At 41.0% G+C, this 27,496-nt stretch overlaps 3 protein-coding genes across 3 annotated transcripts in view; 1 reads left to right on the forward strand and 2 right to left on the reverse strand.

Moving 5' to 3' along the window:
- The window catches only part of LOC307201508 (olfactory receptor 6N1-like), a gene marked incomplete at its 3' end in the record, with an annotated part of 248,480 nt that overhangs the window by 25,047 nt on the left and 195,937 nt on the right, over window positions 1–27,496 (forward strand). The window lies entirely within an intron of this gene.
- Window positions 15,233–16,210, reverse strand: LOC307200408 (olfactory receptor 6B1-like; the record flags this gene model as incomplete). The annotated part of the gene is made up of 1 exon (XM_079948950.1): window positions 15,233–16,210. One exon carries the CDS (start codon window positions 16,208–16,210, stop codon window positions 15,233–15,235), a length of 978 nt encoding a protein of 325 aa, XP_079805076.1.
- LOC307200152 (olfactory receptor 6B1-like) lies at window positions 23,719–26,893 on the reverse strand (the record flags this gene model as incomplete). Its single annotated transcript, XM_079948558.1, has 2 exons — window positions 26,806–26,893; window positions 23,719–24,693 (listed from the first exon to the last, which is right to left on the reverse strand). The coding sequence occupies exon 2, from the start codon at window positions 24,676–24,678 to the stop codon at window positions 23,719–23,721; it is 960 nt and encodes a 319-aa protein (XP_079804684.1). The 5' UTR covers window positions 24,679–24,693; window positions 26,806–26,893.

The raw sequence follows: 27,496 nt of genomic DNA on the forward strand, positions 1-27,496 counted from the left end.
CTTTCTCCAAAGAGTCCTGGGAACTATAGCTTAATAAAGGTATCTGGAATCGTTCGGGGAACCATAGCAAAGTTCCGCTACCCAGATTCTTTGGAGGAAACCATGACTCCTAAAGTGTGCTTTAAATGCATGGTGTGGATGTGACCTACATGTGTACTCTTGCATATGTAAAGGGATCTCCCATTTTCTTTGTGTCAGGAGTGAACCTGCCACAGTAATGACCGGAGGCACCAACTTGGGCCCCAGAGCATGGGTGCCCAGTGGCGTGTGTGCACAACATGATGTCATGATGTCACCCTAGCGTCATGGTGTGCACACACCACTCTCCAGGGCCATGGTGGCAACTGCAGAGGGGCCTCTGCGTCTGCCACGGGGCCTCTGATGGGACCCGTGGTAGCTGTGGCTGTGCTTCCACAGCAGCGGTGGGGTGGAGCATGGGTGCCCTGGCCCATGGAGGCACCAGTGGTGGAAAGAGGCCAGGCATTCACAGTGATAATTCTGTGTGTGCCCAGGCTCCCAAGAACCCCTGGAAATGGTGCCAAGTGTAATAACAGTCCCCTCCTCAACACACACATGGAAATCTCTTACATCCAGAGCCCTAACATACAGCAGAAAGTCCCGGGCAAGGTGATGCCCCCTGCCATACAAGAGTTTCTGGCCTTTGCTGAACATGGTTTCTGTCCCTCAACACAAGCTATAATTTGACTTAATTATATGTTCTATTCCCATTTATTGCCGCCTATCTGGTATTGGTTTTCAAAGGACATGATCACTTCCTCCCAAGGCTCCCTGTATTTTCACGTCATTGATCAGTTCATTCCTGTTGGTGAGGACCAGGTTCAAGAGAGATGACACCCTTGTTGCTTCTGCCACCTTCTGGGGGATGAAATTGACATAGAGGAATTTGTTGGACCTTACATTCTTGGCAGATTTTGAGTTCCAGCAGATGTCGGAGTTGTTTAAGTCTCCCATGAATATTTCATATCTCCTTTTTGAATGTTTGGTAAGCTGCTTTAGGAAGGCATCATCCATGCCCTTGTGTGTGTTTTTTTAACCCACCTCTTTCTTATTTGAGAATCTATAATCTATACATTCATAAAATATAGCAAGTTGAAATGCAACATATAAAGATAAAGTTAACAAAAGATCCATAAAAAATAATTAGAACCATCAACAAATACTGGCTGGTTAACTGAGAGAAAAGTCAGGTCGCAAAGTCCCATCTAAACAACAGCAGTAAAAGTTTGCAAATGACATCCCAAGGAAGGGAAAGATCAATGGTTCTTGCCAAATCCCTGCTGGTAGGAAATTCCACAGGGTGAGGCCTACACCCTCAATCCCTAGTGAATGCCAACTGAACCTCGAGGCCATGGGGATCCATCAGAATTGCCCCATCAGAGGATTTGAGCAATCAAGTTGAACTATAAGGAATTAGGTGGTCCCTTAGATACTTTGGGCCAAAGATGAACCTGGCTTGGTAATGAATTGGTAAAAAGTTCAGCTCTCTCAGAAGTGGAGTAACCAGTTGCTATTAATCTGCTCCTGTGAGTAGTCTAGCTGCTGCATTCTGAAAAAGTTGAAACCTCTGGGCTAGATACAAGGGAAGTTCCAAATAAAATGTGCTAAGTAATCAAACATTGAGGTTACCAGTGCTTGAACCACTGTTGTCAGGTTGTCATGGTCCAGGAACGGTCATAGCTTCATACCAACCAGAGCTGGTAAAAAGCACTCCTGGCCACTGAGGTCATTTTGGCCTTGGTGACAGTGACAGAGCAAGGAATATCCCCCCCCCCACCGCATATATTTTCCTTCAGAGGGAGTGCCACCCTTTCAGAACAGGCAGCTGACCTATCGCTGAGACATAGGAACAACCCACCCAAAAGGCTTCCATCTTTCCATATTCAAGTTTGGTTTATTGACCCTCATTTATTTCACCACTGCATTCATGCACCAGCCTCGGGTTTGCACACACTTTACTGATTCAGATATAATGGAGAAATAGCCTTGGGTATCATCAACTTATTGATGATACCTTGCTTCAAAACACTTAATGGCCACTTCTACAGCTTCATTGGGAAAATCATTGGGAATAAAATAGTGCTTGTGGTACACCATGTTATAGACACCAGAGAGCCAAAGAACACTCTCCCACTGTTACTGTCTGGACATGACCCTGCATATAGGAATAGAGACAGTGCATCACAAAACCATCAGTACCCATCCCACAGATTTAGTCAAGGAGAATACCATAGTTAATGGAGTTGATATCCACTGTGAGATTGAGCAGAAGTAGCAGGGTTTCGTTGCCCCTCTCCCTCTCTATATAAAGCTCATCTATCAGGGGCCCCAAGGCTGATTCAGTTGCAAACCCAGGCCTGAGCCCAGACTGCCATGGATCCAGATAATCAGTTTCATCTAGGAATGCCACAACCAGCTCAACCACCTTCTCCAGAAAGGACATATTTGCAACCAGGTGATAGATGTTAAAATAAATTAGGTCCAGAGATGGGGTTTTTTAGTAGTAGTTGTACCAATACTTCCTTTAAGGTGGCAGCTACCTGGACCTACCTATTAAACACCCTCCCCAACTCAATTTCATCAGCCATGATGAGCAAGAATTAAGAAGGCATGGAGTTGGACGCATCTCTCTGCAAGCACCCTGCCACATAATTAGGCCTCATAAATGGAAATTGATCCCATGAAGTTGGAGAAGACGTAGCAGTGAACACTTTATCTGGGACTGAACCAAAATGGTTGCGTCTAAATCACTGTGGAGGTGAAATACTTTATCTTCACAGCAAACCCTCTGTTGCTTCCAGAGTCCTATTCACACCACACCAGGTAAGACCAGATTCTGGATGAGCCAGAAGAGCTCTGTGGGACAATTACAGGCATACCTCCGATATATTGCAGGTTCAGTTCCAGGTCACCGCAATAAAGTGAATATTGCAATTAAGCAAGTTACACACACACACACATACACACACACACGGTAATATATAAGTTACCTTTACACTATACTGCAGACTATTAAGCGTGAAAAAGAATTTTGGTTTTTTTTTTTTTTTTAATGTACATACTTTATTTTTTTTAAAAAAAATACTTCATTGCTAAAAATACTAACCAACACCTGAGCCTTTCAGTGAGTCATATCTCTCCCCCCCCTTTTTTTTTTCTTTTTTGCTGATGGAGCGTCTTGCCTCAATGTTGATGGCTGCTGACTGATCAGAGTGGTGGTTGCTGAAAGCTGTGGTGGCTGTTGCAATTTCTTAAAATAAAATAGCAATGAAGTTCATTGATTAACTGTGTGCAACCACACCTGCATCCTTGTAAGGATCAGCAGGAGTCACTGTGCTGCAAGGCAGGCACCAGCGGCCTAGTCTCCAACTCAGCAGCTGCAGCAACCCTTCCAAACCACATTGTCTCTGAAGCTCAGTAAATCAAAACACAATGAAATGAGATGCCTGTACTTGAGGATGCAGTAGAGACTATGAAGACAGAGAAACCAGTAGGAGAACACTTCAATCTCCCAGGACATTCTATACAAGATCTCAAAGTAGCTGTTTTACTACAAAGGAATTTCAGAAATAGACTGGAAAGAGAAGCTGCTGAATTACAACTTATCACCAAACTTAAAACCATGGAGAAACCTGGTCTGAACAAAGACCTTGGATTCTTATCTCATTATACATGACAAAGCCATTTTTCACCTTTTCACCCCTTGCTTTTTCCTGTAAGACCTATTGCAGTCGTTAAGAGTTGTCAACAGGCTCATCACAGCTATCTGCCAATCACCCATTCCCACCACCCTTCTGAGTAATACCCCTCCCTACCTTCTCACTATATAGAAGGGTCTGGAAACTTCTGTTTCAGTGTATCTGAAGAAGTGTGCATGCACACGAAAGCTCATACCAAGAACTGACTTAGTTGGTCTTTAAGGTGCTACTGGAAGGAATTTGTTTTGTTATGAAGTAAGACTTATTCACTGCTCTTATTGCCACATTGTTGGTGCTACACAGCCAGTGTTCTAGTTGACATCCATGTTGTATCACATGCAACTTGATAGAGTACCAGGGTGCATTATGGGCACTCTGGAGTAATGATGTTAGTAGCCTTCTACATCTCACCATTCCACAGTGAGATGGGTGCCTCAACAGGATCACCTGCTCTATCCACTGGAAAGTCCCCCAGAGCATTCAGGGATACATTAGGATCCATAAATCTTGAAGGGCAGACCATCTTCATCAGTCCCCGACTCTTGTCATGGCAGATAACTGTCATGAGTCCAAACTTCACCAGGAAGTAGTCTATCTAAAATATTAGATAGTCCGTGTTACAATGATACGTATAGATGGACACTTAATATATTTTAATAGTCAATGAAAAAGCAAAGCAGTTCTACCTGTGTTTGAGCAACAGATTGTTCAGACAATCCGTTAGTAGCCATTCTAGGTCGAATTCAATTGCTTCTTTCATCACCTGACATCTTCTGAGTTGGTAGCTGTAATACCACCTTCTGGACATCTGCAGTACAAAAGGGTGGCACTAAAAAGTACCACAAACAATTGTTCAACTGAGTGAGGAATCTTACAGTGACTGTTAGATACGTTTACAGATAGGTAGCCGTGTTGGTCTGCCATAGTCAAAACAAAATAAAAAAATTCCTTCCAGTAGCACCTTAAAAACCAACTAAGTTAGTTCTTGGTAGAACTAACTTAGTTGGTCTTTAAGGTGAACTAAGAACTAACTTAGTTGGTTTTTAAGGTGCTACTGTAAGGAATTTTTTTATTTTGTTAGATACGTGTGATGTTATGTAGATGTCCCAACAGCATGAAGAGGCCAGTCTCAGCACAAGTCAGGTCATTGTTACAATTTTTAAGGATGATTCATGGAAGTTGTTTGCTATCATAGCGCTAAAAAAGGATCAGGGTATAATCCAGGCAACTGACACCAAAGGATACATGGATAACATTTACATTAAATGGAGATTCATTAAAAGATCATGATCTGCATCCATTTATTTTTTTTTACATACATATACAGTATGTCCATGGGGGGGGGGGAGCTTATTTATCAAATTTAGGGTCCAGATGTTTTAATGTTTCAGGTGGTATAGGTATGTGAGTTGGGGAACTAGCTGGCTTTTAGGACAACTCTGTGGTGTGCTGGACTTTTTCAAACAGGTTTCTAGGTACAGTGTAGGGGTTCTCACTACCTTCAAGAGGAAACAGAAAATATAGCTTCCTGTGTTGTACAGATTAGACCCCAATTGTGAAAATGATCAATATTTATCATTTCTAACGGAAGAAGTCCTTTCTTCTCCCAAATTATGATTCAACGTGCAACTTCCAAGAAGTTGCCTATTCACCTTTCATATTCCTTTCCTTCAAAGCATTCTTACGCAAACATTCCTGTGATTATTCTCTAGCTTGTGCTTCCATCTAGTGGTTATTTTAAAGAAAGCATTAATAGGGATGCTATCAAAGAATCTCAACTAGGCACTCTGATAGTATATGTAGTATTCATCACAAATTTGTTGCACAATAATCTCTTATTTTTCATGGTCTTATAAAATAAAATAGTAAGTTTAATTTAGAACTGGCACCACTGAGTCCCACTTAAGGTGGAAAGTTTATGGTCAGAGGCAGCAGAGAAGAATGGCTGTTGGGCGGGTAGAGATCTCTCTTCAGACATTTTGTTGGACTCCTGTGGCAATCGAAGGAGTGGCACTTTTCATGTGCGAATTATAACCTGAACATAAACTGGAAATTAAAATAAGGCTTTACTCCTAATCCTGCTTACTCAAAAGTAAACTTCATAAAAGTTAAAAATAACGAAGATATCTTTGGAGGAAAAAGTGGTATATAAATGCAATATAAGCATGTCAGTACCAGGGGTTTCTGGAGGAAACAAATTACAGTGGTACCTCGGGTGAGAAACACCTCGGGTTACAAACACTTCGGGTTACAGACTCCGCTAACCCAGTAGTAGTACCTCAGGTTAAGAACTTTACCTCAGGATGAGAACAGAAATCGTGCAGCGGCAGCGGGAGGCCGCATTAGCCAAAGTGGTACCTCAGGTTAAGAACAGTTTCAGATTAAGAACAGACCTCCAGAATGAATTAAGTTCATAACCAGAGGTACCACTGTATCTAGATCCATTTCAATCTGGTTTCAGTTCTGGTTATGGAACAGATTGCTTTGGTCACTATGATTGATGACTTACACCAGGAATTAGATGCAGCTAGTTCTGTTGGACCTCTCAGTGGTTTTCAGTACCGTCAGCCATGGTATCCTTCTGGGCCACTTTCCTGAAATGGGACTTGGAGGCACTGTTTGGGGACAAAACCCTATGTTTTTGTTACTCTGTAAAAATATGACACTACATCATACCATAGTGTTGTTCTCATGGGGCATTCAGTTCCATATTTTAGGGGAAGAACCCTGGGCTGTTGAGGGCAGCCTAGCTGACACTTAATCATTATTTGCGTGTTCAGACCCAGAAAACTCCCCTCTAAATAAATTCACGCTTGACTCAAATTTTGGTTTTTGGCAGAATTTAGGCCACAACTTTATTGATTACAGAAAGCGGCTGGTTGCATAGGCTCTGGTTCGACTAGCTCCCTGCCATGCAGGTAGAGCTGACCCAGGGATCCAGCATAGGTCAGCTAAGGGTGAGCCCCTCTTAGTAATGGAACAGCAAGGATGGGGATTAAATCAAAATTAAAATGAGGGGAAAGGAAGAGGGTGAAAGGAATTAAAAGAAAGGAATAATGGAAAGATATCACCAGGATGATCCGTTGAAGGTAAATCGCTCTCTCTTGGCTCGCAGAGGACATGCTGTTGGTGTTTCAAATGCACGTGCCGAAAGAGGAAGCTCTGGGTCACATGCATTGGTATAAATAGGTCCCTCAAACCATTTCGACTGTGTCCCATTGGCCAGATTGCACCCAGCAATGAGGAACCTACCAATCGGGTGTTGTGGCTGACCAATCGTACCCACCCACAACACAGGGTGTCGGTTTCCAGGTCTCACCACAATACGTGCCCTCTTTAAGGGAGAACCCAATTTATCATAATATTAGCAAATCACCTGTTCATATAAAATACATTAAAGTGGTATACAACAATGTATACAAAATCAGTGGAGTATAAAATACCATAAAAACATAGGCTCATCTAAAAATAAATAAATAAATGACTGAATAGGCCTCTCAGAATAAAAAGGAATTGAGCAGTAAGGATCATTGTTGGAAAAACCATTTCATAGCATTGCACCAGTGACAATAAATGACCAACTTCTATCTGAAGCAAGTCAGCCTTCAGAAACATAACAGGCAGAGGCAAAGATCCACACCTGACCTGAAAGTTTGGTGATTCCCATCCCTTGAAAAGTAATACAATATTCTGAGGGCATTTTTACCTCTTCCCACAAAATCCAATGAAGACTTCTGTAAAGGCCCCCAACTGGAAAAAAGCAAAAACAAAACATAACCCTCCCTCAACTTTATTACCTGCTAATGGGGCTATACAACCAAAGGGGGATTTTTCAAATTATTCATCAAATTTTAAAACAATTGAATCATTTTCTTATTCACATTTTTTTTTTTATTGAGCATAATTTGATAGCAAATGGAAACATCCCTATATAATGCAGAAGGGAAGGGTAAGGGAGAACCTTATCTGTGTTTTGCTCCTGAGAATTGCTCACATTTTTAAAGAAAATTGCAGGAAGGAAATAATACATAGTAACAGTGCACATTTGCAGTGACATCTTTAGGTAAAGCATACAGAATATATGGTGCTCACTGTAGAACCCTGGGGATTGCTACCATTGCGTCCTATAGTTAGGTTATGAAGCTAATCCTGTAGGACCACAGCTAAGCTTAAGGAAACAAAAAACCTGAAGTAAGCTTCTTCAGAAGAAACCTTCTTCAAAGAAAGCACAGGGAAGCCAATTCTTCATCTCTAACTGTAATGATGTCAAGATGGTCGTAAGAAAAAAGCAGAATTAATAAAGCTTTATCTAGTGGTATGTATCTGAATTAATATCTGGTTACATCAGGGGTTGTCAACCTGGTCCCAACCACCCACTAGTGGGCATTTCAGGATTCTAGGTGGGTGGTAGGGGCTTCTACGGCACAAGCTGAATCCTCCTTCCATCGAGCACTGGTGGGCAGTAAGGGAATTTTATCATCAAGAAAGATGCATTAGTAGGTATTAAAAGGCTGACTACCCCTGGGTTACATAGTGTGATAGATTGATAGGCTTAGTGGTTGTATGAATCAAGAATATTGTTGAAGTCTATGTGGGATAGAGGGAGCTTTTAATGTGAAGTTAGAATACTGTGCACAGTTCTGGTTGCCATATTTCATCAGAGAGCTGGAAAATGTATTTAAGAAAAAGGCATACAAAATAATCTTAAGGGCACAAATTCCATAGAAACACTTTCATGCCTCTTGAATCTGCTAGCAATCAATTTCATTGGATAAACCCAAGATCAAGAGAATGAGAAAATTTATCTCTATCTACTTTCTGCACACCATTGCTAATTATAACAGCCTCCAACAAGTGCCCCAAGTCATATTTTGCTAACTAAAAACAAGGAAACAAACTCAAATGCTTCATGGTGTTTCAGTTGCCTGATTATTTTTCTGCACATTTTTCAATTGTGCAGAATCTGAAGGACCTCCTCCTATTGCCTTAACCTGCCTGAACCCTTTATTCCTCATCAGCATTATTATCCATCAGATCCCCTTTAAACATACCCGTGTGTGTATATTATCTCAGTTGGCCAGCTTTCTGTCTGACCATGAAATCCACATGTGGAAAGCTCTCCTTGGAAAAGTTTGCTTGGTTCCAAGCCTGGTTTTTTTCCTTAGGGTCTGGCAAACATTTTAAAAAATTGCAATGGCATTCTAGTTTGTTTCACAGATGGATTTAATTGTATCTTTCTGACTTTCCCTGAGCTATATCTGATGCAAGTAACCTGTACAAACCATAGGTTACTTTTATATGCAACAATGTGTGAGAATTACCCTTAAGAGTACATTAATAATAATAATAATAATAATAATTTATTTATATCCCGCCAGTAAAATGATACAACATTCTAGAATCATTTCATTATAAAATCAGTTCAAATCAGATTAATGGCAACCATTGGGCTAGAGTTCTGTGAGGATTGCCAAAGGAAGGGGTCAGGCTGTGCCCTGGCCAAAGGCCTGGTGGAACAGCTCTGTCTTGCAGACCCTGCAGAAAGATGTCAAGTCCCGCAGGGCCCTACTGTCTTGTGACAGAGCGTTCCACCAGATTGGAGCCACAGCCGAAAAAGCCCTGACTCTGGTTGAGGCCAGCCTAACCTCTCTGTGGCCCGGGACCTCCAAGATGTTTTTGTTTGAAGACTGTAAGGTCCTCCGTGGGACATACCAGGAGAGGTGGTCCCGTAGGTACGAGTGTCTTAGGCCATATAGGGCTTTAAAGGTTAAAACCAGCACCTTAAACCTGATCCTGTACTCCACCAGGACCCAGTGCAGCTGGTATAGCACTGGGTGAATGTGATCCCGCAGCAAGGACCCTGTAAGGAGTCTTGCCACGGCATTCTGCACCAGCTGGAGTTTCTGGGTAAGTCTCAAGGGCAGCCCCACGTAGAGCGAGTTACAATAATCCAGTCTGGAGGTGACCGCCGCATGGATCACAGTGGCTAGGTGAGGGCGAGAGAAGTTAGGAGCCAACTGCTTAGCTTGGCGGAGATGAAAAAATGCCGCCTTTGTTATAGCTGCAATCTGCGCCTCCATGGAAATGGAGGTGTCGATGATTACACTCAAACTCTTAACAGACAGTGCTGGCACTAATTGCACCCCCACAAGAGATGGAAGTTGCCCCCCCCACCATCCCATATCGTCTCGACCCAGCCAAAGGATCTCTGTCTTTGAAGGGTTTAACTTCAACAGGCTCCCATGTAACCATCCAGCCACAGCTTCCAAACATCTGATCAGATAGAGTTGGGTGTCATCAGCATACTGATAGCAGCCCAACCCAAAACTCCGGACAAGCTGGGCGAGGGGGCGCATAAAGATGTTGAAAAGCATCGGGGAGAGTATCACACCCTGCAGCACTCCACACACCAAGGAGTGGTGCGACGACAGTTCCCCCCCCCAAACGCCACACTCTGTCCCTGACCAGAGAGAAACGAGTGCAGCCATTGAAGGAATGTGCCCTGGATCCCCACGTCGGCGAGGTGGTGGTCCAGGAGTTCGTGATTGACCATGTTGAAGGCTGCTGACAGGTCTAAAAGAATCAGCAGCCCCGACCCGCCTTGATCCAGCTGCCTGCGGAGATCATCTGTTAGGGCGACCAGAGTCGTCTCGGTCCCATGGCCAGAGTGGAAGCCGGATTGGAATGGGTCCTTTGATGATGTTAATCAAGGAGTTTTCAAACTGCTTTTATGGTTGCATTGTTCTTATTTATTGGTTTTATTATTCTAAATTACACATCACCTTTGGAGTCTTCCACTGTAGTTTATACATTCACAAAAATTGCCCCCCTTGGTGACTCACATTTCCCCCACAGCTATTGCATGCTGAGTCAATGTTTTCTTCAAGACATCTATCTCAGCTATGGTTAGTCACTGCCAGCTTAGGCCCCATCAGTATATATTAATGTTAGGGCTTTTTGCCCTGATGTGGATGTGACCCATGCATAAATTATCTATGTCTCCCAGTTAGACTGGGGGAAAGTTTCTTCAAATCTTACAAAACACATATAAAACACTTTTTTGTTTTGTTGTTTTTCTGTGCTTTCTACAGGAGGAAACACTTTGCACATATGGATAATCAAACCCACATCACGGAGTTCATCCTCTTAGGCTTCTCCAGTGATCCAAAGCTCCAGATCTTACTCTTTGCAATCTTCCTGTTGATTTATTTGATAACTCTGTCTGGCAACCTAGCCATCATTTTGGCTATAAGAATGGATGCTAATCTTCACACTCCTATGTATGTCTTCCTTTCTCATTTGGCTTCCCTTGATATTGCTTTTTCTTCTGTTACAGTTCCTAAAATGTTAGAAGACTTCCTTTCGGCCAGAAAAGCAATCACCGTTGATTGTTGTTTTACCCAGGTCTTCTTTGTCATGGGCTTTCAGTGGGAGAGGGTCTCCTCCTCTCTGTGATGGCGTATGATCGGTACACAGCCATCTGTCACCCCTTGCATTATAACATGATGATGAGCAAACGGGTCTGTTCGCAGCTGGTGTGCAGTGCGTTGCTCACTGGCTTTCTCTATGCTCTACTGAACACCCTTCTGCTAACAACTCTACACTTCTGCAGGGCCAATGTAATCCATCACTTCAGCTGTGAAGCCCCACAACTGTTCAAACTTTCCTGTAGCAGCACTTTTGCAAACCAAATGGTGATTTTCACCCTTGGTTCATTTTTAGGGATGGGGGCTCTCTTCATCACACTGGCTTCCTATATTCACATCATCTCCGCTGTCTTGAGGATACACTCTATTGAAGGGAAACGCAAGGCTTTTTCCACTTGCACATCTCACGTGACAGTTATTGTGCTATACCAGGGGTCTGCAACCCGCGGCTCCGGAGCCGCATGTGGCTCTTTTACACCTTTGCCGCGGCTCCGGGGCGGATACTAGTGAGGGGAGGAGGCGCATTGTGCGCCCCGACACTTCCCACTGTGGCGGGCGTTGCACTGGCTGTGACGTCGCATGGGGCGGTGTGTGCGTTAGTCACGCACCGTCCCGACGTCACCTTCCCGCCCGCCCGTCCGCTACATTGTAAGGGGCATGTATGCTGGTCACTGCATTGAAAGGGGGCATGTACGCTGGTCACTGTTTTGAAGGGGAGTGAAGAACACACACACACAAAAAGGTAACTTGTTAATTTAACGTTTATTTCTATGAGGAGGAGTAATTCTGAGGGGTCAAACCAAGAAATAATAAAAAAGTGACAAAAAAGCTATTTTTATAATGACGAGTTTTGCGGCTCCCAGTTTTTTTTTCTTCGGAAACGGGTCCAAGTGGCTCTTTTTGTCTTAAAGGTTGCAGACCCCTGTGCTATACTATGGAACAATTTTCTTCAGGTACTTGAAGCCAACCTCAAAGAACTCTCAGGATCAGGAAATGGCTCCCTCTGTCATTTACTTTATTGTGATACCCATGTTAAACCCCATCATCTACAGCCTCCGTAACCAAGAAGTGAAGAGAGCGCTACACAATATGGCATGCAGAAAATTTAACAAATGAAGATATTTAATTCTTTTTCAAAGTTCATGTACTGTAGTTGGTGTTTTCATGATAAACTGGCATTTGGTCACCAAATACATTTTGAGAAGCACCTTCTGTCTTCTATCTGTAGCGCAGAGCATCTCCTTTGCATGCAGGAGGTCCCAGGTTCAATCCCTGGCATCACCAGGTGAGGCTGGGAGAGCCTCCAGTCTTATATGCAAAGTATACATATAAATCAATATAAGAATGTAAACAAAAATGCATTATTGCACAGGGAAATGCTTTGCGGGGAGGGGGAATAAGTCTGTATTTGAGAAAATCACATATAACAATTATATGGGGAGAGATTTATGCTACCATGCTGGTGAATTTTCATGAGGCACTGTTGTTGTTTTTCCATCAAAAACTGATGTGACTATCTGCATAACAAAATCAAAGTTTGGAGAAAATGAGAAACTGGTAGAAACTGAATTTTATGTATTCCCTCATTCCTAGCTGCTAGTCAAGGTATAAAATACTAAACTAGATTAAGCTCCCTTGCACATAATCTGATTATGAATGAGAAGTGTTATCTACTGTGTCAGTGAGATCTGGGTGGGTGAGCAGGGTGGAGTTAGTCTTACTGAGCTATGGCCCTCTGGGTACTCAGTGCAGCTTCAGGGTTGGGGAAGGGGAGTTGCTGTAATCTATAGAGATTCCATCTCTCTCACCAGGCTCCCTGTCCAGTTTAGGAGCAGGCAGGGGGAACCTAGCATGTGTGTTCCTGATATTGGGCAATTAGGACAGATTATGGATTATGCTGGTTTACTCGCCACCTCACTGCCCAGCAGTTTCCCTGCCTGCGCTGACAGAGCTGGTCTCAGAGGTGGTGTTGAGTTCTGCTGGTTCTGGGGGACTTTTAACATCCATGACGAGGCAGCTGGCTCTGTAGTGGCTCAGGACTTAATGGCTGCTATGATGACAATGGGGCTATCCTAACATGTCACTTGCCCAACACATGTGGCAGGCCACACTCTGGACCTTTTTGGTCAACTGGGCAGTAAGAGGGAGATTTGAAAGTGGGGGACATTGAGATCAGTCCCTTTCCATGGTCAGATCATTTCCTGTTGAGTCTTAGGCTTCCTGCACCTTTCCCCCTTTGCATAGGCGGAGGACCTAAATGGATGGACTGCCCTCTGAGGCTGATGGATCCAATAGGCTTCCAGGTGACTCTGGGGGATTTTCTGGCTCATATGACTGGCACTACTGTTGAAATCCTGGCCAACCTCTGGAATATCTGGCCATTGACACAATCATTCCTGAGCACCCGCTCCCTGTTATACTCCAGAGCTTAGGGCAAGGAAACAAGCTGGGAGAAGGCTCTCATGCAAGTGGAGGAAAGATCTGGCTCAATGCAATATGGTGTGAGCATATTACATTGATTCTGGCCCAACTGCACTGGCTGCTGATTAGTTTCTGGGCCGAATTCTAAGTGCTGGTTTTGACCTATAAACCTTAAATGGTTCAGGATTGCAATACCTCAAGGACCACCTCTCCCCCATGAACTGACCTGGACCCTATTACAGTCATCTGAGGCCCTTCTTCATGTGCCTACTCCATGAGAAGTCCAGAGGGGGGCAAGGCAAGAATGGGCCTTTTCTTTGGTGGTTACCAGTTTGTGGAATTTTGCATCAGAAAAATACTATATAAGCAGATAAAACCAACACCCAACACCCACTGACAGGAACAGTGAATTCATTTCTCCTTCAGCTTATTTTTGTTCCATGCCCATTTCAAATGTGCTCTACCATAGGTCTGTCCAGTCCTAGATTTTGTGGGTGTTTTTTAAGTGTTTGTATGTACACATGTGCATGTGCATGCACGCACACACACACACACACACAGAGTTTGTACACACTTTCCTCTAAAGTATTTATTTTGTATACACCCTCCCACTAAAATACACATTTTTGTATGCTTTAAAAAACAAACAAACCTGAGACTGTATTTCTAAATTTAGAGAAGTACATAACTCACTTGATACATGTTTACAAGTCTGGGACCATCACAAACCTCTTTGTTTTAAACTGCAGATTGAACAATTCCCCCCTCCATTTCTTTTCCTACTAGATCTGTCCATACCATGTTCAGAAATTAAAGAAAGAGGCTTCTACTTAAGCCTCAGCAGGAGAAGAACACAGGGAAGAACATGCCCATAGCACAGTAGGAATCTAAATAAAGGAGCTATGCTCATCTCTAACACAATAGAACTTCACCAAATATAAAATGAGTAATCACACATGAAAGTTCCTGACATGATGCAAGTGACAACAACTAATTCTAGTTAATAATAATAAGAAAAAGTGGTTGGCTATGCTATTCAGTTCTGTAGATGGTGGGCAAAGGGTTACAATTTACCCTTTTCCCATCACATAAAAATGAACATGTATGTGTTCACTGTCATCAACTTTTGAATATTTATTTGCTTCTTATCAAAATAGAAATTGATTATTTAATCTTCACTAAAGAAAGGATATTTGGCCTTTCTGCCTCAGACATCAAAATAAACTGGGAGAAAAAGTGCTATCTGAGAATGCTTTTTCACACATATCATACTCTCCAATGCAACATGGCCCCAAATTGGGACATCTCCTGGGTCTGCACTCCTGCTTCAGTCATGGACCTCGAAAAATTATTATTTTCAGGCACAGCATCCCAAAATGCATATTTTGGAGCACTGTGTGAGGTCATGGACCTGAAAAGCACACATTTTGGGGGCACTGTGTGAGATTGTGGTCTAGAAAAAATGTTGTTTGGCTGAGGGAGATCTTGACTCTAAATCGTGCAAGAGTATGGCGCCCAAAATGGCCACCATGCTCTTCTGGAGGAAAATGGGATGTCCCAGTTTTTCAGGGACAGTTGATGGGTATGACACTCTCTCCAGCATACTTCTTCCAGCAAATGAAAATTGAAAAGGTCCAAGGATATTTCTCAATGAGAAAATAAATAAATCTATCTGTGCCATTCAGCATTAGTGAGGGGCGCTGAGATTTTGGGGAGGGCAGTTGTGCTACAGAAAGCTTTTCTTAAAGCTCCCTTGACCTCTTGATTTCTCAGACAGTAAATGAATGGGTTCAGCATTGGAGTGACAATGGTGTATATGACAGAAACCAATTTGTTTAGATCAAAAGGGTGGATCCTCTTTGGTCTTGCATACATGAAGAGAGTGGCTGAGAAGAAGATGGTGACCACAGTGAGGTGAGCAGCACAAGTAGAGAAGGCCTTCTTCCTGCCTTGGACAGTTGGGATACGCAAAATGGTACCAATGATACACACATAGGAAACTGTTGTAACTGAGAGTGGGACCAGCAGAATTATCAATGCCAAGACAAAGTCCACTATTTCAGCGACTGTCATATCTTCACATGCCATATTTAGCAAAGGTGAAATGTCACAGAAGAAGTGGTTGATGATGTTAGGGCCACAAAAGGGTAGGCGAGATATAAATACAACCTTCAGCATTGAGGCGAAGAAGCCAGTTAGCCACGAACCCACAGCTAACTGCAAGCAAAGGCGCTGGGTCATGATGGTTGGATAGCGCAGTGGATTGCAGATGGCCACATATCTATCATATGCCATTACAGCAAGAAGGATACACTCTGTACATATGAGAGAGCTGAAAAAGTAGAGCTGTGTCATGCATCCTTCAAATGAGATGGACTTGTCTTCCACCAGGCAGTTGACCAATAGTTTTGGGACAATAACACAGATGTACCACGTCTCCAGGAAGGAGAGGTTGCTGAGGAAGAAATACATAGGTTTGTTAAGCTGAGGGTTGATTTTGATCACAACAATGATAATTGTGTTCTCCAGGAGTGTCAGGATGTAGGCCACAAGGAATATCACAAACAGAAGCACTTGCAGTTCCATGGTGGTTGGAAATCCAAGTAGGATGAATTCCCGGACAACACTCTTATTCTTATGGTCCATGGATCTACAGCAATAGAAAAGAAAATAGGAAGGATGAGAGGGAAAACAGAAAAAAATAGGCATGGTGCATCCTTATCACCTTGACACCCATAGAGCTCAACTGCCTTGTTTCACAATTTCTTTTACTCTGAAGCTTTGTAGCTCATTCTAGAATCTTCCAAGATTGGTTACATTACAAAATTATTTGGAGATTCATCAGAAGAGCACTAAATTATGCTTCATTTTTTAGCATTTTTGCCTTTAATTTCCTGGATAATTTTCAGAAAATATCCGTCTCATCTTGTTTAATTATTATGGACTAAATTGGTGTTTAGGGATTGATGCTGTTAAATAGGTTGCTTTGATTAATTTTGTTTCATGGTTAAGCTGGTCACATTGTTGACAGGGAGGTGCAGGAAAGGTCAAGGTTAGATACGGTATCAGGTGAGCACCCCTGGGCACCTTTGACCATGAAGGGCATTTGCAAAGGCCAGTTGTTATAGGTTGTGAGGCCCTTAAGCTGGATGTGAAGCATTCTTTTTTTAAAAAATGAAATAAATAGTTTTTATTTCATTTTAATACACCACATAAAAAAAGAAAATATGAAGATACACAGATATCCATCACCTAACAAGAAAGAAAGAAAGAAAGAAAGAAAGAAAGAAAGAAAGAAAGAAAACAACACCACCACCAATATATTGAATATTGCTCACAATACATTTAACATAAAAATGACTTTTTCCTATGAGAATGACTTCCCGTCTACTCCTTACTTCTATTTCTCATCTGTTATTCAGTGCCATATTATAGCATGTTTTGGCTTTAATGTTATTTATTCTATCCTAGGTTTTCCATCAGATTTAAAACTCCTACTGAAGTTACTCAAATGCTGCTACAGACTTCAAACTGTCATTGCTATTTTTCAAATAAATTTTAAAGACTTCCCATATTGTGGTAAATACTTCCTTTGATTTATTTTTTATTCTTTCTGATAACTGGTCTAATTCTGCATATTTGGTCATTTTTTGAATCCACTCTAGAAGGGACTTTATCACTTTTCCAATTTGTCACAATGAGTATTCTTGCTGCAACCGTGGCATAGAGAAAAAATTATTTTGTTTTTTTAGGGATATCCAAATCTGTGATTCCTAGTAGGTAAGCTTCTGGTTATTTGCTGAAAGATATTTTTAACATTTTTTCCAGTTCGGAATGGATATCCTTCCAGAACACCTTGATTTCTTTACATTACCACCATATGTGATATAGATTACCTGGTTTTTCCTTATACCTCCAACAATTGCTTGGTACACTTTTATACATTTTGGGGAGCTTCCAAGGGGTTATATTCCACCAATGTTGCATTTTAAGGAAGTTCTTTCTTAAAGCACAACAAGCTGTAAATTTCCTATCTGTTTTCCACAAATGTTCCCACTGTCACATGGTTATTGTGTATCCAAAGCCTTGCGCCCATTTAACCATGGCTGCAGTGACCTCCTGGATATGAAACATTCTTGAAGCTCACCTGCCACATTTGCACAGAGTTCTGAAGCCCAGGAGTGAGGAAGGAAGATTCCCCTACTGACCATAAGGTGTGTCCCAGTCTTTGGGGCCTAGCCTTCTTATGCCCCTTAGAATTGGCAGGGTTTGTCTCACCCAATGCTGAAGTTAGAATCCCATTCTTCTCATTTGCTCTATAGATATAGTTTAAATAAAATGTGGCCCTAGTCCAACCCATCACTTATATATCACTTCATTTGAAATGCTTGTTCTGTGCTTGTACTTTCTTAATTTGAGATGGGCCATCAGCAGAAATCTTACATGCCACTTTTGAAGGAACCTTATATTTTATATTATATTTTAAACAAAGCCTGAGGTGCTTTCAGACAGCAGATTTTCAAAACCAGTGGACCTTTGAGCACATGTCAGTAGAAGAGTAACATCTCTTAGTGGTGTTAAGTTCTACTTCTGTTTTCATCCCACAATACTATGTGTCATGTGGAAGGCAGAGGACAGATTTAACTTTAAACCTGCAATCCTATACAAGGCTGCAGTCCCATTCATTGGAAGTAAGTCCCAGTGAATTCAGTGGGACTTATTTCTGAGTAGATCAACATAGGATTGCACTGTCAGTATCCTATTTGCACATTATTTCTTGTAAATGTTTGTTGTTTCATATTGAGTGAGTCTTAAAAGTCTCCAGTCATGGAAGCTTAAAATTAAAGTTGAATTTTACATTACAACATAAATTATGAAGCGGCTCACAAATATAATAGATAACTTAAAAATCATGGGACTGTTCTCTTGCATTTTGTGATGGCTATATCATCACCATCACCATTATCATCATTTTATTTATACCCCACCTTTCCCCCTTATGGGACAGGCAGATTACATATAAAAACAATATCCACTAAAAATAGGGAAAAAATCAAGTTAAAATATCAATTAAACATTGATAGCATTAATATATATATATATTTATATACATATAAAAAATCTGTTTAACACATACCAGTAATTACACTAAAAACAGCACAGCACCTTACATGCAATAACACCTATAGAAACTATTCTCCCAAACTCTGTTCATTAATTTTGATTGCATTTTATGGCTACAGGTCTTCCACATGAGAAATTACCAAACCTTGATTATTATTATTTAATTCTATGAAAATGCATTCTTTTTTAAAAAAAAAATAAAAAAAATAATCATTCAAATTTGAACATGCCGTACAGTTTGTCTGAGATTTGTGTTCATTAAAATATCCATCTTTCCACATTGTAAAATGTGGGACAAATAATGCATTTCCTGATATCTAGAGGTATAATTGTTGAAGAAACCATCTTCTTTCAGATATACAAAAGCTGAAATGCAATGGAATGTGAAGTTCCTCACTTCCCACCTTACTGCATGAGTTTTTTCTCTATTACTTGCAGATAAACTTTCTGCTACATTTCAGTAACATAACTGTTTCTCCTTAGAAAGGAGATGGGAAGATTTTCAGAAGTGGAAGACAAGGGGGCTTTAATTTCTGCAGTGATATGAAAAGTTATATTTCAGGATATTAATTCCAGCAGAGAGAGATACTGATTCCTTTCCAGAGTTCTATAACTGAAAGATCAGCACACATCTCCTCCAAAAGAGTAGCAATCTTGCATCACATTTGAAAGCAGAGTTTGTACTATTTAGGAAATGTTTTCAAAAGCTTCACTGTGTATGCCAATATTCTTGTGCGGAGATTAATTACCTCACAGAATTGGGGCTAATTTATATGTGCATTTCCCATTTTAGCATTACTTTCCTCTTCAACATCATTTAATGCATATAAAGTGGTTTACAAAGTATAAAAATCAATTGCAGAGATTAAAATGTGAAATACATCTCCCCTTAAACATACTTCCTTCTTAAAGTGCTAATGCAGGACATTTTCTATTTTTTAAAACTAATGCAGGACATTTACCATTTTTTAAAACAAACAAACAAACAAACAAACAAACAAACCCTGAAATAAACAAAATAAGCCAGTTGCATCATTTACCTGATCTACATGTGAACTTCAGTGAATATTTCATCATATGCTGGATGGTATCTTTTTGGTTAAATTTTGAGCAAGTCCAATTTCTGTTTTTCTTTTAATTTAGAGCTTCTGTGAAGACAACTTGGAACTGTTGGATCAAAGAAAAGGCTAACCCAGCAAGAAGTTATGCTGAAAAATTTATGCAGCCTTACCAAAATCATCAGAATTCTCAGAAGAGCAATGCTGCTTAACTGCCTTGGTGTATAAGTTATCCTGCTAACAAGGGATATCAAGGGAGCTAAATACTCGGGAACTGGCTCATAGAATGCCTTCACAAATGCAACTGACAGGATAATAGCTCAGAGTTATACAGTACTTTATTATTTGACTTCTACACACCATGACATGTGTAAACAAGATGTTATTGTAATTTATACTGTTCTGAAGCATGAATGTACTTTAAGAAATTCAAACCCGTGTCCATTCACATGGTCAAAACTGTAAATTAAGGATTCAAGGTTTTTTATTCTTGATGTACAGCTCTTATTTATATAAGTTCATAAGCTCAAGGTATTTTCAGCATGTAGCCTTGTTCCCTACATCCAGGGGGTGCCGGCTCCCGGGGACCAAGTGCTCCTCCCCTATATTTTTGGGGTAAGGGCCGTGGCTGCCAGATGTCCTAAAAGCACAGAACGGAAGTGTGGAGCCGAGTGCAGCATGTCCCCAGTGGCTGGCTCCTCCTTCTCCTGCCATGGAGGAGAAGAAGGGTTGAAGCAGCCTCCTGTCAGTGCTAGTGTCAAGAAGAGGCAGAGGAGGAGCTGGCCATTGATTCGCAGGACTGCCGCATTCGACTCCACCTCCCGACATCCTGACGTCACACGCATGATGTCAGGCTGTCACGTCATGTGCCTGACATTGCACACACCCCCATCACCCTTATAAGTTGGTGCCTCTGGCAACATCATGGCACTTTTGATTCACTGGTGGCTGGATTCTTCATGTATCAGCCACATACTTTGTATGTGATGCTCATAAAAGATGAAGAAGGAATGTAGCAAACATGAAAAAGTGCAGAACTTTTCTAATCAATCAAACTGTTATATCAGTCCAAATATGTCATCTGAACTACCTCTGAGAAAACTGGCTGGGCATATGGGATGGAAATACAAATCCCCAAACAACGTGGCTGTCAAAATGTTATGGTCATAGATGGGACCAGAACTGTTTGGTGTGTCACCTTTGTCCAGAGAGCGAGTAGAAATGAAAGTAAACATATAGGGTGATTAGATGAAGCACAAACACAGTGGTAGCACATAAAGTTAATGGAGTCAATACCATAATAGGCAAACTGTAGGCCAAGCTCCGTTTCTCCAAAATGATGTCTACTTCTCTGTCCCACAACTTGTTTATGCCCCCTGTTTTCCTGGTGTACTAAGTTTTAAAAAAAGGTACAGAATTTCTCTCTCACACACACATAACTTTCAACAGTTGTACCACCTATGGTTTCTGGTTGTTCCACCAATAAGTATGTTACAGCCAATGACTTAAGACAGGGCCTTTTATGCTTTTATCCTGCATTTTTATACTGTGAACTGCTCTGAGATCTTCAGATAAAGGGTGGTATATAAATTTAATATAAAAATAAATAATAAATAATAATTTCTGTGGTGACACCATGGCTAAGGAACTCCCTCCTGTGAGAAATTTGACTTGAGTTTCGGACATCTCTTTTCACCACATTTTTTGAAGGCAGTTAATCCATGTTGCCTATTTGGAAACAGGGAGTGCCCTCTGCTATTGGTTTGGTACAGATTTTAATTGTGGTTTTAATAAGCTACATTGTACTTTATAATTTTAATTATTCATCCTATGTCTATCTTGTGGGTATTTATGATGATGGGAGGCATGTACATTTTTTTGAATTCATTAATTAATTAAAGAGCTAGCCCTTGCTGGGGAAACCCTCTCTCCTATACTTGCTTTTGATCCTGTGGGGAGCCGTTGTTTACAGCCATCTATCTGGCTATGCCTCATTCTGAGTCTCATGGCCACTGGACTCCATGCTTGCTCCTGCTAGGATACTTGTAATGTTACCAGAGTTTCTTTGCCACCATGAATAGGGGAGGGGAGGAATACACACTGTGGTGGGAAGCTTTTCCTGTCTCACAAAGTACAGTAAGTAACCACACTATCAATACCTTGTTATAACAACCTCTCAGTCTTCTCAGTGAAGAAGTTACATTAAGTACCACACTTTTCCGTGTATAAAATGAGGGGTTTTTTTTACAGTAAAATAATGTTAAAAAACGTGCCTCGTCTTATACACGGATAGCGAGGGGGGGGCAAGTGATTGCTTGTAGCCGTGAGCAGGAGCTTGTCAGTGGCAATTTGGTGGGCGATTGGTGGCTGCTACAAGGGCTGCCTTGGATTGGCTGCTGCTGCGCTAATTGAGTGGGTGATTGGTTGCTTCAGCAAAGGCTGTAGTGGATTGGCTATTGCTGTGGCAGTTGTGCAGCAGTTTGTTGATGCAATCAATTGGCAACAGCCTGCGTTTAGTGATTTTTGGCATTACCCCCCCCCCAAAAAAAAAGCTCAACAACTCCAGGCAAGCCTTCCCCAAAAAAGATCTGGACAACTCTGAACCATTTCCCCCCATTTTCTTAAATTAGACTCCACATGTTATATGTGTGTTATACATGGGAAAAATACAGGACTGTTTGAACATTGAATGTGTGTGTCTAAAGTTGATGAACAGAAAAAACACCATTAGATATACTGCTAGATAAGCTTTTTAATATTTGTAATTGTTAAAAAAAATGTTTTAAAAGAAAACTATCATCACCATCATCATCATACCTTTTCCCAGTCTAGGACTCAATATGGCTTATACATATGAAAACAGCACAGATAAAATACAGAAGTTTAAAAACAGATGGATATTAATAACAAATACTAAAGCACTTTAAAACATTTTTTTTAAAAAAACAACAACATCATTTCAGATTTGGAAATTAAATGCCCTCAAATGAACTCATTGAAGCATATTCCTACACTTAACGTTTGAAAACAATGATACATCACTTCAAGGAAAACAACCAAGTGAATGATATTTATAAATTGAAATTTCTTAATTTCCCTCCCCTTTTAATATACACATTTTAACATTAGTGAATATTATTAGTGATTATCCAGCATAATTTCAGAATTAAGCTTGAAATTGTCACATATCAGATTAAAATTTGTTATTCCATACATATAGATATCATCACTACCACTGCCACCACCACAATTATTTCAAGTGTATAACCTGCCCTTCCTACCCAAAGTGAGTCCAGGGCAACTAACAAACAAAACCATATATTTTTTTCCCTAAAAAAAATAAAATAGCATTCTATATAGCAGACAATAGTAGCAGTGTAAAACATTCATAAAACTATGTTTCAAATTCTGGACAATTAAAAACTTAATTTAAACAAAATTAGAAACAGAAAGAAAATGTGCAAGTATAATACGTTAAGTTGAATTTGCTTTAAAATGTACATTTTCTGTCTTGTTCCCAATTATGGTAAGAGATAAAAAGGAGATTTTTTTAATTCAAAAAAATCATTTCAAAGCTAGGTTAAGTAGTCAGTTTCAAAGAGTTTTGACATGATTTCAGATATGAGCTAAGATTTCTTAGAAAATTTTAAGCAGAAGTCACTTTTTTAAAAAAACGAATTCCATATAAAATTGTGTGCTTCCACATTTTTGTTCATTCTTTGACAGCACTCACTATTTCCCTGTGCACATTTCCATCAGCCCTCTGGCTCCAAACCAAATTTACTAGTGTATGAATTGGATAACATATGCTTCCGACCATGAAGCATTTTGAATCACTGTGAGCAAGTGTTCACATGAGAGAGATTATCATAAAGAAGAGGATCAAAGGGTTTGAAGGGAGGTCTGATCTGTATTTGTGAGTCATTTCTTATATTTGAGAATATAAGGGATTCTTCTCTGTCTGGTGTGAGTCTAATGGTCACTAGTGGTAATCGCAGATTCATCATTCCTGCTACAAAATATCTTTCTCATGGCTTCCTTCACATCTTGATTCCTGAGGCAGTAAATGCATGGATTCAACATGGGGGTGACAATAGTGTATACAATGGACACGAGCTTATTGAGATTAAAAGAATGGATTCTTCTTGGTCGGGCATACATGAAGAGAGTGGCTGAGTAGAAAATAATAACCACAGTGAGGTGTGAGGCACAGGTGGAAAAGGCTTTTCTTTTCCCCTTGGCTGTGGGGATACGCAAAATGGTGCCTATTATGCACACATAGGAGCCAATAGTGACAGACAGTGGGATTATGAGGATAAGAAGGGCAAATACAAAGTCCACCATCTCAGCCACAGTTCGGTCTGTGCAGGAGAGGTTCAGCAAAGGTGAGATGTCACAGAAGAAATGGTTGATGATGTTGGGTCCACAGAAACTCAAGCGGGAAATGAAGAAGACTTTCAGCATTGAGATTAGGAAACCAGCAAGCCAAGATCCCACAGCTAACTGCAAACAGAGCCGGGAATTCATAATGACTGGGTAGCGCAGTGGGTTGCAGATGGCGATGTAGCGATCATAAGCCATGACAGCCAAGAGGACACACTCGGTGCAGACTAGGGATATGAAAAAGTAGAGCTGGGCCATGCAGCCTTCAAAGGAAATGCTTTTGTTCTTTGCTAGGAAGTTAACCAGGAGCTTGGGAACAGTCACAGAAATGTACCAGGTCTCCAGGAAAGACAGGTGGCTAAGGAAAAAGTACATAGGTTTTTGGAGATGGCTGTTTGTCCTGATCAGAGTGATGATCACAATGTTCTCGAGGAGGGTCAGGATGTAAATAACAAGGAATATTACAAAGAGCAGTATTTGAAATTCTATGGCAGTAGGGAAACCAAGGAGAATAAACTCCTGGACTCTGGTCTGGTTTTCCAGCTTCATGCCTGATCTAATGACCTAAAGAACAAGGAGTAAACAAAAGCATGCTAAGATGTGGATGGTGATTATGCTAGCAAAACAACACATCATTTTAATTTATATAAAAATACAGGGCAGAATACATGAAAGAACACTACAAACCACATTGTGATGACATACCTCACAACAAATACAGAGGCAAAAGTTGAACGTACTTCTGCTATTTCCCTCCACTTCTGCATCCTCTTACCAAATGTGGTTCCACAGGCTAAGAGGGGATTTAAACCTGCTTTTGGAAGTGGATTCAGGGGGCTGCAGATGAGGGATGGTGGGAATTTGAGTCTGATGACATTTCCCACAACAACAACATGAGAATGGGACACTGGAAGGGTCACCACAACTGAATGGTAGAACACCTGCTTTGCTTGGATAAAGTCCCAGAGAAACTTTGGAGAACGGCTGCCAGTGGAAATGTAGAAAATACTGAGCTAGATGAACCAATGGTCTGAATCAGCTTCCTCTGTTCCTATTACCACCAACATAATATATATAACGTTCATCAAGTTTATCTAATGGAAATCAAGCATACAATATAGAGGAAACAATTCATGTAAGAAGCCTGCATTCTAATATCATAACCACTGGGTTGGTTCACGCATAAATGATTGCCATATATAGTATCAGGTGTTGATTTTCATGGTATGTGACAAAGTCATGCCAGATCAAATTCCACAGCCAGAACTATTCTATCAAATCACATTACCTCAAACACCATGATTCCGCAGCCAGTTCACACATTCAACCACCATGTCAGCAAGTGTAGAGTAATTAAGTATGTGCAAACCAGCCCAACGGTGGACGTGAGAAATGTATGCAACCATTGCACCAAGTACAGTGAAACAATGTTTATGCCAAGTTGCGCATACTTTACTTTTAGATCACACTACACTTTTAGTTTACTGTTTGATCTCAGGATCAAATCAAGTGTTTAGGCAGCATGGCATTTTCATAGTTATGGGCATGATCTGGTATAATAAGCAATAGTCCTGTTGAGTTTAGAGTGCACATACTTCAGTGCCTGTGCTCGGATGGATTTTGCTCCACATTTTCTTGTGCATGAGACTGGCAATGAGGTGCATCTCACTTGCTTAGTTATTTGACATTTAACATTACAAGCCTAACAATATCTACTTGGGCTTACTCCCAAGTAAGTGGGGCTAGGATTGCAGCCTAAAGGCTGTATCCAATTAAGTTGTTCTGTTAGCATAAGTCAGGGGTGCTCAAACTCTTCTCGAAGAGGGCCAGATTTGATGAAGTGAACATGTGTGAGGGCCAACCAAAGTTGCTGAGCCTGGCATAAGTACTTCTGGATGCAGTGAGAGACAAGTGGAAGTCCTTGTGCTAATGGGACAACTTCATGGGATACAAATTTAAGTTACTGTTTTGACAAGTCCTTACTTTCCCCCAAGTTATCATTAAAAATATACTTCTTATCTAGAAAACATCAAGCTTGTTTGAGATATGAATTGCAAAACTATTCCTGTTTACTCAGAAGCAAGTCTCACTGTGCTCAAAAGGACTTTATCTCAGGTAGATTTGCAGAGGTTTGGAAATCAATGGGAGTTAAAATAAGCCACAAATAACTTTTCACATTTATTTCAAAGGGACTTAGCTATGTTAGCCTTGATCCAGATGTTGTTGGAGCTCAGCTTTGTTTTTGGAACAAAACAAGCCATGCTTGTATCCAAAATATAATGAAAGGGCTTCAAGCTGAACAGAAATTGAGCTTTGCTTCCTTTTATATGTTGGAAATGTGTAAGCGTTATCAATTTGACTATGAATACTGCTTCAAATGAAATAAAATAAGCATATGAATTGAGTGGAAGGTGAGCCTGCACACTCCTGTAAAACAGGAGTAGGGAAACTCCACCCCTCCAGATGTTTCTGGACTACAGACCCCACCATCCCTGACCATTAGCCATGTTGGTTGGGGCTGATGGGATGTGGAGTCCAATGACACCTGGAAGGCCACAGGTTTCTCAGCACAATATAAAGAAAAATATAAATAAGCACATGCCACACAAAAATTAACATTTGTCTAGGCTTACAAACAAACTACGTCAAATTCAGGAAATAAAAGTTTGTACTCACAACATGCAGTGGACAAGAATGTTTGGAATTTCTGACGGAGTATTTGAATGAAGCTTCCACTATAGTGCTTTCTTAAGAGTGGTGAGAGAGAAAAAAAATACAGGATATAAAGTAGAGCAAACAAGTAGAAGTTTGGAATATAACATACAAACATGAACAGGCTTCAGCTACAAACTATCAAAACCTCTGGTCTGTTGTTTGCCCTGCCCTTTATTCTTTCAGTAACATAGAACGTTTAATTCTGCTCAGTCCAGTAACTGTGGGAGGATTTTCACCTGCTTGGAATTGGCTGAGCTCTGTCATAGCTTAGTAAAAAGGTAAAGGTAAAGGTACCCCTGCCCATACGGGCCAGTCTTGACAGACTCTGGGGTTGTGCGCCCATCTCACTTAAGAGGCCAGGGGCCAGCGCTGTCCGGAGACACTTCCGGGTCACGTGGCCAGCGTGACATCGCTGTATATTCACGTAAACAGCACCTGAAGTCTCATCAGAACCTTGTCCCTCAGAGCTTCTTAACTTGGTAGAACCCCTGTCTATTACTCCCCTCCCCATAATCTAAATTAGAAGTTAACAATGGGAAAAGAGCGAGAGGAAGAATAAACTCCCTTGGATGTTGTAATCAAAAGCTCTGCAGCACCCTTTCCAGTGAGACAAAGTAAACTCTATTTTAGAGCTCACCTACTTGGGACTAAC

The sequence above is a fragment of the Podarcis cretensis genome (genome assembly GCF_951804945.1).
Source record: "Podarcis cretensis genome assembly, chromosome: 13".
In the NCBI taxonomy this organism is placed as follows: Eukaryota; Metazoa; Chordata; class Lepidosauria; order Squamata; family Lacertidae; genus Podarcis; species Podarcis cretensis.